Raw genomic sequence first — 12,933 nt, forward strand, 5'->3', positions numbered from 1 at the left:
GATAAACTTTTATTCTTGGAAAAATATTTCCCTACAGACATTATCTATAAGCAGCAGAAAATAACAAGGAGATGAGTAGCAGGCAGCATGGGTTTGTCAAGAACAAACCGTGTGAAATCATTCTGATGTTCTTCGGTAACAGGATAACAGATGCTGTGGATAGGGATGAAATGGCAGGTATTGTGTTGACTTTAGTAAGCCTTTCACAGTACCTGTCAGGCTAAGGAAATATGGTCTGCATGAATCTAACACTCAGTGAGTACAAAGTATGTTGGAAAATCATACTCTGAATAGTTAATGGTGTAAAACGGGCAAGAAACTTCACGCATGGCTCTGCAGAGCTTTATGTTGTGTATCCAGTCATATTCCTTATTTTCAATAATTTGGGGTTGATGGATTGAAAATGATTCTTACCGACTCTGCGGATACTGCCAAGGTGAGAGGGACAGCGGGGCAATCAGAGGACAGGAAGAGAATTCAAAATGGGCTTTATGAATTGGAGAAACAGACTGAAAAAATAGGTTGAAAGAGAAGTACAGAACTACAGTGATGAGAGACCGACCAGTCAACAGCACGAACACGGGATGAGAAACAACCGGCCCCTTAGTTAGTGGTACCACTGCCCTGGACCCAGAAATTGTAGAGAACCATAAAGAGAATGTGATTCAATAATATCGTAAAAAGACAAATGTAGAGTTTGTAAAACACTGAAGTACCACTTCAGCTATGGCACGGATTCAGCTCGGGAAGCATGTCCAGACGCGTGCACCCAACTTTATGAGAAATTTGAAGGGTTTGAACCAACTGAGAGCCAACAGATGACAGTAAGATTAATAAGACCAGAGTCAAATTGCCAAGGTGAGCGGTGGCATTTCCACTCTTGCTTTACAGGTAAACATTTAAAACACCAGTATAATTAGTGACAATCTATACGATGGCAGGTCTGTCAACAAAGCATGGTATCATTGTTAGATAAAATTGCAATACTAAGTCATAAAAAGAAATAACTCTGCTGTATCATACCAGATGCAGAGTAGCAGAAAGACACCTGAGAGAGCTTTAAAGAGATCTTCCAGCAGCTTGAAACCATCTATCTGTAGCATCACTGAGCTCCGTGCTGGCTAATTCACTGCTGCCTTGAATAAATCACAGACTGCCAGACTGTAGTTTGGAAACCAGGGACTCTCTTATACCTCATAGAGGAATAGGGTGGTGGAATTACCATTATATTAAATATTAACAGCACTGTTATAACACTGCCTACAGTCCTAGCTCCTCATTGTAAAAGTAACATTGATAATGACAGAGTGGTTAAAGGAAACCCAGAGAAAGAATTCCGGTCTGAAAAACTTACCGAAAAGTAACAAAATAAAGAAACCTACCTCTTCGGTTCAGGTGGGAGGTGGGGAAGAGGAGACTCGATCATTTTTGGGAATATACAGAGGGGATTTCTCTTAGAAGAGCTCTTTTTAAGCTAGCAGGTAAAGATGTATGTTCCCAAGGCTGAGAGCTGTAGTTAGACAAATTCATGTTCAAGTTATGAAAAAGAGGGAACTTTTTAAGCATGAAAGAATTTAATTACTGGATCAGCTTATCCAGGGTAAATCCTCCCTCAGCCGAAGTGTGTGCCAAGGTGGGGTGCCTTTCTACAAACCTACTCCAACTCCACAGGTAGGCAGGGATTTGACTGCAGTCAAGTAGCTTATGCTATACAAGCGGTCAAAACAGACCATCATCATCATCATGGTCTACGTCTGGTCTTAGGATCTCTGAATAAGGAACTCAACAGAAGACTTCTAAATCACATATTAATCATAGAATCATTAAGGTTGGAAAAGACCTCTAAGATCATCGAGTCCAACCATCAACCCAACACCACCAGGCCCACTAAACCATGTCCCTAAGCACCTCATCTACACGTCTTTTAAATACCTCCAGGGATGGGGACTCAACCACTTCCCTGGGCAGCCTGTTCCAATGTTTAACCACTCTTTCAGTAAAGACATTTTTCCTCACGTCCAATCTAAACCTCCCCTGGCGCAACTTGAGGCCATTTCCTCTCGTCCTATCGCTTGTTACTGGGGAGAAGAGACCAACACCCACCTCGCTACAACCTCCTTTCAGGGAGTTGCAGAGAGCGATGAGGTCTCCCCTCAGCCTCCTCTTCTCCAGGCTAAACAGTTAATCATTAAGTGAGCACCACATTTATTAACCCATACTACAAACTTAAAATATAAATTGTACGTTAAAGTCAAAGGGATGCCTGCGTGGATTTCACATACATTTTGAGAGGTTGTCAAAAAAAATAGTTCTACATTGTAGATCAGAAGCGCATTGGAGTTCAGCCAGTCCATGCGTCATCCCATAAATGTTGATCCCACAAAGATGACAGTATTTTATTTACTGCATCAGCTCTAGCTACTAAATTGTAACCAAGAGAGGAGCAGGAACTGAGCAGAGAGAATACACTTTTTAGCTAGGTCATGATGTTGCCAGTAGCATGCAGGATGGAGGAGGAAAAAAACGAAAGCAATTATTTAAATAAAGCAAACACTCTTTTGGCCGTGTCTGTTCATCAATGCCTTCTGCTTTTCTCAGCTGTAACTCTGGTGTGGGTAAAATAGATGGCATACTTGGAAATGCAAGTTGGACTCTCCTGCCTCTGGACAGAGGATTCCAGGTCTTTGGTTTGCTTCTCAGTCAACTGCTTTCGCTGGTTTTTATTACTAACACCCCTCGCTTAGCAATGCATCCCTGTCCCTCCTGCAGGTCAGTGTGCGGTACCTGGCACATGGACAAGTATATGCATGTATGCATGGACATCACTAAGAATAAATGAGAGCTGATTGACAGGAAAGGGAAAAGAAAGAAAACAGTGAACAACTGTAATTGCATGTGAGCAAAGAAGGGCAAATGTTCCCTGTACAGAAATGCATTTCAGTGAAAACAATTTTTCTTGTTTGAGGAGAAATGTCGTAACAAGAAATACTGGCAGTAACACAGAAAGGGGTAAAGGCAAGGAAAAGACAAAGGAAAATACCGGAGGAAGAGGCTCACTGTGTTTTACAAACACTTGACAAAGTACAACACAAAGCAAAATACGGCTGAGGCAGGACAGAGGCACACAGAGAGGCAATGCCGAAGTTACTTTGCAATAGGAAATACATGGAGCCCTGCTGGGCTCTACTTTGGTTGTTTCTTTGTGGTTTGGTGAGTCCTGTAACAGCTTCTCATTACATGAGACACATGCAATAGATCAGAATACTTAGAAAAGAAGCAATGTTTAAAAGGCTAATGCTTTTATACCTATCAACTGACAGTTTAATATTAACATTAGTGCCACCGTTTGCTCTACATACGAACAATAGACAACACTCCCACGGTTATTTTCAGCTTATTTTACAAAGTCATTTTTGGAAATCTTTGTTTTCAGCGAGCGATGCAGGTGTTAGAGTCAAGCTCCATCCATTTTGTATCAAAGCCTCTCCACAGTGCAGCTGCACACCAGCGTGTAGGGTCCAGACGCATACATTTCTACGGTTGCTTTTGGCCTGCTGAGCCAACAGACTGTACGCATGCAAATCCTCCTTGCCCATGTATGCTGAATTGGGAAACAATCCACATTTCATTGCCTTTTCATTTAGACTGATAAATAACTTAGAGATGAACACTGGACAGCAAGGAAAGTAATTGCTCACTCAAAGTTGCATTTAAAAATACTTAAGCACAGCATTAAATTCCTCTCAGTGTTTATCATATAGACATCAGAGAGTTTGCAAATAACATTTTTAATCACCAAATGTTGACAGGGCTAGACTGTGAAGGACCAACATACAGCACATTGTTTCAGATGGGTATAGAGGAATACACCCCGGGTAGAGATCACTGAAAAATCCACTGCATTTGGTATAAATAATAGTTTGGGTTGGGCTGGGTTTTTTTTCAGATGGTATAATGGAGTATTCCAGCTGCCTTCTGTTACCTTCTATTATATCAACAAAAATTATCAGAGAGGAAAAGGGCCAAACAAATTCCCTCTTCTGTACCGTGGAGATGAAAAAAACCCAATCAACTGAGTAACACTGGTATTTGTGCTTGTGTATATTTAGACATGGAAACATTTTTCTTAATAAAACCAAAAGACATTACAATTTGGAGGAAAACAGAAGCCTGAGGTAACGTGTTTCCCTTTTAAATACTGCGAACGATGCTTCTCAAGGACAATGCCTGACTTTCTAACTCAGGCAAATGCTGGACACCAATGAAACCAAACCAGGTTTATCACCGTGATGGTCAGCAAAACTCAGGATATTCAAAATAAACAACCCAAACCACAAAATTCATGCGCCTCTGTTCCTGTCTGGCTTCCTCGTGTGTTGGACAGAGGGTTTTGGAGCAGGACATGCTCTTGTTAAACATGAGGAACGCGAGTCGGTGGCTGTGGTGCACTGCCAGCCGGTCGGCCCTCCATGAGCATCCTCTGGAGTAGGACGTGCTCTTGTTAAACACGAGGAACGCGAGCCGGCGGCTGCAGTGCGCTGCCAGCCGGTCGGCCCTCCATGAGCATCTCCAAGTTGAGGTTTCCCACACAGAAGGAAAGGGGATTTCTCTTCCTCACTCATCCAGAGAAAATGAGTATGGCTGCACCTGAATACTGCAGAGTGAAAACAAAGCAACTAAGGAAAAAGTTTTATCGCACACTGGGCAGGAGCTGCACGGTTTTACACAACGTGCAGAAGACGTCAGAGATGTCCCCACTGCTGGCACTTGAGATTTCCATCCAAAAATGGGAACATGCACTCGGAAACGCTGTCTCTCTGGCGCAGAAAGCCATCGGAGCCACCCGGCACTGTCGTTGCAGCCCCCTAGATCAGGTGGAAAAGCAGCAGCAACTCAAAGCTGTTGGCACGTGCAAAAGAACATGAGGAACCACAGCGTTCCCATGGTCAACCTGAGAGAAAGGGGCCTCAATTCTTCTACCTGCCTACTGGAAAAGATGCTTTGATGCTTTCCAAAAATTACAGTCTTCAAGTTTTTTGCACGCCTGGCATCAACAAGACATATCACCAGTGGGGAGGACCAGGGCAGAGAAAATGTCAGTAACTGACACTGGGGCAGAGAAAATGCCAATAACTGACACTATTTTAAGGGCTGTGCTTTTAAGACCTCCTAAGGATGAGGTTAGATGCCACAGTGGGTAAAATACCCCCTTCCTTGGGGAAGAATTACAGGAGGCTTAAAGAAAATTAGGTTAGGTACTGAAGGAAGACCACGGTGGTCTCAGGCACAGGTGTGTGTAACAGCAGCTCTAAAATACAGAGAACAAGCCAGGATACAATAAGGTAAGCTTCTCTTTGCTGGGCGCAGTAATACACGCAGTTAGACTTCTTTATAGCATATCTACTTATAACAACTGACATTTTTAACAATTCTAATGATAAGAATGCATATTTTTGTTGGGAATTAGCCCCCTCTGACTGAATGCTTATAGAAGTCTGTCTTTTTTGGTTTTCCCAAAGCAATGTGATACTAAGCATTCAGACTTTTCTCTGCCGTGTTATCCCTATTGGACTGTTTTCTTTGTGAAATTCCATTTACATCTGCTCTGGGTGCAGCAAGAACAAACGTACCTCGGGATAAGTTTCGGGCAGTTAGACTGTACTCAGCACAGCTCAGCAAGTGAATGCAGCGTATCTTTAGCCATACGGCATGGCCCGGCACCTAACCACCGCCACCAAGAAGTGAAGGACTTCGCTGATGCGACCCCATTTCATCTCTACAGACGACATCACATTGCACCACAAACATGCCAACGTGTGCAGGCATCTCTGCAGGATGCCATGCTGCAAAGTGCAGACATAGCAATAGCAGATGAGGGCAGTAAGCACGTCTCCAGTGAGGTCGCGTTCTCCATCAGGCTGGCACGGCAGCAGAGAGGCGAGCGCTCGTCTGACACGGCAGAAATAACAGGGCCATTCCCACGCACGCTTTACAGCATGCACGCGGTTATTCTTATTCTCCATAGCTCCACTCCATCAGTAGAATTACACACAGCAGTAATCCACACCTGGGCCTCTGGTAGCACCTAACAAACTTGAGAAACTCTTGAAGGAAGGATTAGTTTGCTCCCATTTCAATAGCTCCTTCCATCTGAAAAGGGCATTGTTGTATAGGTTGATTAGCTAGGAAGATTCTTCCTTATAGTCAGCCTCTATCTCCATTCTTCTAATTCCACCCCATTACCCTTGCTATACCCCTGGGCCCCACGCTGTATAACCGCCGTCTTTCTTTGATATTAACACCCTTTATGTGTTCAGGAACTGTTATGAAGCCCCGCAGACACCGCTCAGCCCCAGACGCCTTTTCACGCCAGTATTTGGCTCTTCCCACTCCCCTAGCAGCTGGATGACACGGCTGGCATTAAATACAGCACAAACTCCCGTTCAGAAACGGCCTGGGCAGCACAGAGGGGCTGCATGGCCCCACCCCATGCAAGCCCTTGAAGTCTTTAACGTAAGCACACACAGGTTTATCCAGACTTTGATGGAAAACGGGAATATACCATTCAAACATGACATTGCTTGCTCTCCCCTGGCTTCTTGGTCCATTTACTGTGCTCTTCCCATGCATTAAAGGGGAAGGCAAGCTATCTATCTATGTTTATTACACAATTCAGCTTTATATCAGCATATTTAACTTGTTTACACTGAACCCTGCTGCCTTAGCAAAGAACCACTGAGCTGAGTCTTACGGGATTAAGTTCAGTATTTTCTCTTAATTGGGCCGCACTGGCTCCTAGGATGCCCCGCGTTGCTTTTATCTGTTTCCTCCCACAAAGTGGTATTGTGTATCTCAATATTGCATAACTGTTTTTACTCTTCTCTGAGATAAACCTAAGAAGATTAGACTGGTCGGCTTCTCTCAGGTTCCTGCAGATTATCACCTGCAACATAACTGCCCCCATGTACGCGTCCCTTATCTCCCTCCAACACTTCCCGGTTTTGAATGTTTCTGATTATATGATAGAGCCTGAAAAATAGCCAGGGTCTCCCTCTGTGTTTTGCTCTTTCTAAAAACGCACTCATTTTCTCATTCTTTCCTTCACCCATTCCTTCTTCAATACACCATTTGGGACAATAATCTGAAAGCATTTATTGCAATCGGTGTTTGATATATGTGGGCTGGTTTTCCAGAATCACTTGGTCTGCCAACCATCGAGATTCATCACAGCAATGGATTTCAGAAACCTGGAGGCAAGGAAATATCCAAGGTTTCCCGCAAGCCAGAAGAAATCCAAGGACTAGCCTCTACTTCCTGATCTAGTTGTCCTTAGGCTGCAGTACATTTCTCTGTAGAGATTATGATTATTTAATATGTACATTAAGAACAACGTGAGGCTAAAATGCAAGTGCCCCAAGGCACCTCAGAAACTTTAGTCATACTTTCAGATGCGACCAAGCAGTGGGAATCCAAGTGTCAATGGGACTTCACCCTGCGGACACCTTTGTGCCCAAAACACCATCACCCTGCCCGGGCTCCCACACTCCTGCCTACATCTGGAAGGTCAGCTGGCTGATGGGTATTTTATTCGTGTTAAATCTTTATATAAGGCTGTACGTTTTGAATATGTAGGGCATGGAAGTTCCTGCAGGAGAAGTAGGTCAGTGAGTTGGCCTTCAGTTCAGCAGGAGGTAATTTCCGAGAGCAGACACCATAATGCGAGGCAGGGAAACTGTGGCTGTCTCAGGACAATGCAAGCCAACGATGGAGACTGCCAGGATCAGCCGGGGGAGATCGCAGCCTCTGGCACAGCAGCAGTGGAGCTGTCAGGTATCGATCTACATCAGCAGGAAAGGACTGGGAGAGCTTAGTCGCCAATTGAGCCCAGGGTCCCTGGGGATCAAGAGTCTTCCTGAATTATTTATTTGGTTCAACGGGTGATCTTTGGTCTTTAGATTATCTGATTCCACTCAACCACCTCCATAATATATCTTTTTTTTCTTGTTCATCTTTTGCCCCACTTTCCCAGTGAAACTTAATTTCCTCTCTTCTTTTTTTGTTCAGCCATGTGCTGAATCCTGGATGACTGTCCTTTCTTAGAGGAATATATAATAGGTGTCCATTTTCCCAATAGCAACATCTAATAAATGCACAGCTTAGAATCACAAATACTAGAGATAAAACATTCTTGAATAATGTCAATATAACTTTCCAACTAGTTCAATGCAGTATTAGTATCAGTATGACAAAGTCTTATTTTCAAACAGTTATTTATAGGGCTTTCATCAGGTTATCTGGGATATTATTTCACCGTGCGTAGCTCTTTTCTCCTTAATATTCAGCCTAAACCACCTCTGAAATCAGAGCTGAAAAACCTCTTGGTTAATTTGATGTTTTAAGTGTCAGTAAAATTTCCAGAAAGTGCAAGAATTAAAGAGGTTGAAAGGATCACTCCAACTCACACCTCAGTGTTCATTCATAATGAGTTTTAAGGTATCTTTTGAGGACAAAATTTTTTAGCTCCAAGTTTCAATATGTGTAGCTTTGAATTTGAGTGGCCACTCATGACTACTTGAGCTCCCGTTTGAACAGCTTAAGAAGTGACCATCACCAAGCTATTGGATGCAGCTCTCTTGGGGGCAACGGTTTGCTCCAAGTCATGGTGCTGCAGGTGCTTTAGGAAAACCCTTTCTTACTCTGTGCTGCAACCAGCGGTGTGCACACCGTCAGCGATGCATCCCCCAGGAGAACAGAGCTAACAGCTGAAGGGTGGTGGGTCTGTAAACCCTCTCTAGATAGTCACATACAGCACGTCATTAATATGCTCCGAGTGCTGTAACTTCGGAGGCAGAAGAAGAGGGAGCGATTTCAAAACTGGCACAGGGGCTAAAAACCACTTTCATCTCAGTTTTCACTGTGGGAACACGGAGTTGTGGAGGAGCCAGTAATTACCAACTTGCGTGAGACATCATTTGTTTTGTAACTGCTAACTTATCATCTTGAGTGGACTTCTGTCGGTGCAACCCTCCAAGAGATACCTACTGTAAGCTCCGCTAATTGGTCAGGTGCAAGAACTGCTGTCAACAATGTGCTCGGTAGGCATTTTCCTATAAAAGCTATCAGAATGTCAGCTAGAAGTTTAGCCCTCAGAGATAAAAAAAACGGGAAAGGCATTTATAAGTTTGACAGGATTTTACTGTAAAAGTTCAGGGAAGTGATGATGGTGTGGGAGACACCACAGGACAACCGATTGCTGCAGATCCAGTACAATTATATTGGGGCCAGCCACTGGCGAGGCACCTGTCTGAGGTTTAGCATTGCATTAATGGAAGACACCGATTTCCCAGACATTGCTCTGACATATTTTAACACAGAAGAAAATGGTCGAGCTATATTTGGACGCCTCTATGAGGATTTTTCTATTTCCTACAGACTTTCTATGAAAGATGAATTCAGACATATTCAAACACTTACTACAATTGCAAAGTTTTATAAATTGTCAATAACTGAGAGCTGTGTTTGGGCGTGCAAATTTTTCTACCATGTATATCTCCCTGTCAAAAATACAAGAGGTTCAGTAATACAAAAATACAAGAAAATGCAGCTGCTCTTATTAAAGTTAGACATTTAACCAGTAAAGACAGCACCATACTTGTTCAAAAAAGCAGTTAAACGGCTCAAAAAAAATGTTTTTGGCCACAAACATGGCCAAACCCTTTAATCTAGTAATCCACACTTGAGGACACATCTTTACGGAAGAGCTCACTGCATTGCAAACAAGTAATAAACATATATAAAAAGGTTCATGCATTAATGCAAGAAATTGCATTACAGAGATCAAGCCACCTCTGCAAGAGAAGGAGCATGCAGTCAAATTTCTTTCCAAAATCAGTTTAACGCTAAGCTGCAATCTCATTTACCTAAAAATAATGAAACAGGAAGGGAAAACCCACCCAAAATTATGATTAAAATGAACAGAAAAGAACATTCACCAGATGTTCAGGCCCTCCACCTACCCTTTATCCTTCTTGATGTCTGACATTTTCTTTCATTTTAAAAATGCATTAATAAGATCATGGATCATAACAATAAAACAGGTTATACTAAACCCCTCTAATTTAGGTTTCTAGTTAAGGCGTGCTATAGGCATTCACCTCCTCCCATTGACTATGGAAGGATGTCAGCCTCCCAAGAATGGCAATATCTCCACAGTGTCTTTTTTTTTTTTTCAATTTTCCTTTAACCTCCAATTTATCCTACCCCAGAAGCTAAGCCATTCCTATTTCTTCTTCCCTTGTCATGCTCAGCGCTCTAGTCCCATACTTTAGCTAGTCCTATACTTTAGCTAGTCCTATATATTACTGCTGTCAACGATGAGTTCAGTGAGGTTACTTCTTCTATCGACATTGGAAAATGCACATAGAAAATCACATGGGAAACAAAATACTCAGCTATCTCCCTTTTCTCCATCTCATTCTTACCTGAGCAACACATCAAGTCAGGAGCTGCTACACAGCTTTACTACAGGTAATTACCCACTCGTATAAGCAATATTGCTGCCTGCCCTTTCTACCCTCTCCTTGGTGTCTTCCTACAGGAATAAGCAGCCAGCCCTATACCAGTGGTAAATTAGCTGCTTAGTTTTTGTTTAACTCTTGTTTAACTAGATGTGACATCCCTGGGTTCATCCTGAAAAAGTGGGAAATGCCGTGCCAGGAAGCTGATGAGGGTCATCCATCATCCATATTTAGCTTTATGGTAAATGAAGGAGAAAGGGGAGCAGAAAGAGGGAATGATAGCTGAAGAAGCAGCTATATATCGGGGGAAAGGACGCGTGTTACTTATGGTACGTCAACACATGGACAAGATCAGCTAAAGCATCAGAAAGAACGACACTGAAATAAATAATTGTTAACACTTTTGCAGAACTGGAAGAATGGCAAGATCACAACAGCCTTTGCCAAGCAGGACACAGGCAGAGGCAAGGAGGGAACATACGGAAGAAAAGATAATGAAAAGAGCTCACCAAACCCAGGAGTCTCGTGAATTGTCAGACTAACATCAGCAGGGATATCATCTTACATGGTATTTGAGAGAAGGTAAGGTAACGCTTTAAGGAACTAGAGCAGGAAGTTTTGTCCATGAATGTAGGCAGTGTGGGACATGACCCAAGGTGCACGGGGAAGAAGGGAGCAAGCGGGTGGCTGAGGCCGACGTGGGAGGTAGCACAACCCCATAGCGCATCCAGAGCAACAACAGGGGTTCACACTGGAAGAAGGTAGAGGCAAGGACAAGTTCAATGGGCTGATGTAGCCGAGGAGAGGCAGAGCTTGTGGGGCTGCATGGGAGAGCTGTAATTCTTGCGAGAGGCAATCATACATAGAAAATTCTCTTAGACAAACTGCCAAACCCCTTGCAGCGCGTTCTGCGACTCCGAACGCAGAGACGCTTTTCTGCGCCTTATGGCGATCCTGCACAGGCACTGGGGGGATTCTTTTTTTCAAGGGAAGGTTTGAGTTCACACTCCTTTGACTCTTAACACAGTTTACAAAACCACAATGGAATATTTTTTCCCTGACACGGAGAACAGAAAGCAACAGAATTACAAGCTGGGCGAGATGAAAACTAACCACTGCATGTAAGATACCACCTCCGAGGCAGGAGAGGGGAAATATATGCAAACATTTCTTGCTTCTGCCAAGGATCCGCCAAATTTGCAGAGCTGGAGCCTGCTTTCATTTTTATTGGGTTTTTTTGTAATTCTATTAGAAAATCACTCCCAGCTTCCAATAGTGTGAGATATTGCAGAATCAGATCTAAAATATGTTAATGTCATGAGAATAATGATTACAAATCTTGGAGGTACTTTGTATGCTGCACAGGTATATCTTGGATTATAGGCTTCCTGAATCTGAATTTGTTTTCTGATTCTGATGCTTTTACTTGTGTTTTCTGGTACATATTCCACTGTACTTTTTACTGCAATTATTGCAGTACCTCCTTTAACAATTTTTACTCTTTCAGCTTTGATTTATATTTATGGAAGACTTCTTTTTTAATTAAAGTTCTTAAAACTTGCTGCCAAGGACTTTGCAATTTAAGGATTTGATTTAAGCTACCAGAAAAAGGCATTCACGATCATGTTGGGATCCCGGTTTCTTCTTTTCAACACCAAAGCGCAATTACATCTCTGTAATAGTTATGCTGAATATTAAAGGGAGCGATTATTACGGGGCATTTTAACTATCTGAACATTAAAAACCTAAAAGCACTAATCATAATTCCTTTGCCATATTAAAACATCACATGAGTACAGCAGGAGCTGCACTAAAGCAATAGTCATTAATCAGTATTTAAAATAAGGCCGTTGCCAAATTATCTCTTAGGCTTAATTTCCTTGAGCAGTATCATCCCACAGAGAGAAGTCTGGAGTATAACCTGACATATTACTGTTCTTCAAGAGATTGGTCCACCATTGGCAATTGCTCACCTGCATTAGCTGGCCCCCGCAACACTGCTAGAACCTCTCCTCCAGCTTACAGAGGCGCAAATGTCAAATTAAATACCCATCTGCCTTCCGAGCCAGCCCAAGGCAGCTCAGTAATGTAGGCAAAATTGAATGAGTTATTTTGTCCTAACTCTACAGGCTGCAAAATTGAATTTGGTGGCGGCAGCAGAGCTGGATCCAAGAGAGGGGCACAGAGGACTGACAGCAGCCAGCGAGAGTTTCAGGAGGCAAGGGTGGAAGGAGGGGAATGACCGTATTTTAGAGGCCACTGATTTTGGGCAGCTGGAGGGAGTATCCATTCCTCCATGCACCTCTCCCAGCCCAGGGAATGCCAATTCTGGCTCCTTGCAGAGCCTCTCTTGCCTGACCTCATGCAACACAGTCTCAGTCCCCTGTGCCCAAGCGGCTGGTCCCCACTCCCTCGG

At 43.1% G+C, this 12,933-nt stretch overlaps 1 protein-coding gene across 1 annotated transcript in view; it reads right to left on the reverse strand.

The window, feature by feature from the left end:
* The window catches only part of THSD7B (thrombospondin type 1 domain containing 7B), a 282,252-nt gene that overhangs the window by 48,397 nt on the left and 220,922 nt on the right, over window positions 1-12,933 (reverse strand). The window contains exon 16 of the mRNA XM_019472194.1: window positions 6,068-6,073. Within this exon, the coding sequence (XP_019327739.1) occupies window positions 6,068-6,073 (6 nt within the window). The remainder of the gene's footprint in view (window positions 1-6,067; window positions 6,074-12,933) is intronic.

Source organism: Aptenodytes forsteri, unplaced genomic scaffold (assembly GCF_000699145.1).
Source record: "Aptenodytes forsteri isolate BGI_AS27 unplaced genomic scaffold, ASM69914v1 Scaffold11, whole genome shotgun sequence".
NCBI classification, from domain to species: Eukaryota; Metazoa; Chordata; class Aves; order Sphenisciformes; family Spheniscidae; genus Aptenodytes; species Aptenodytes forsteri.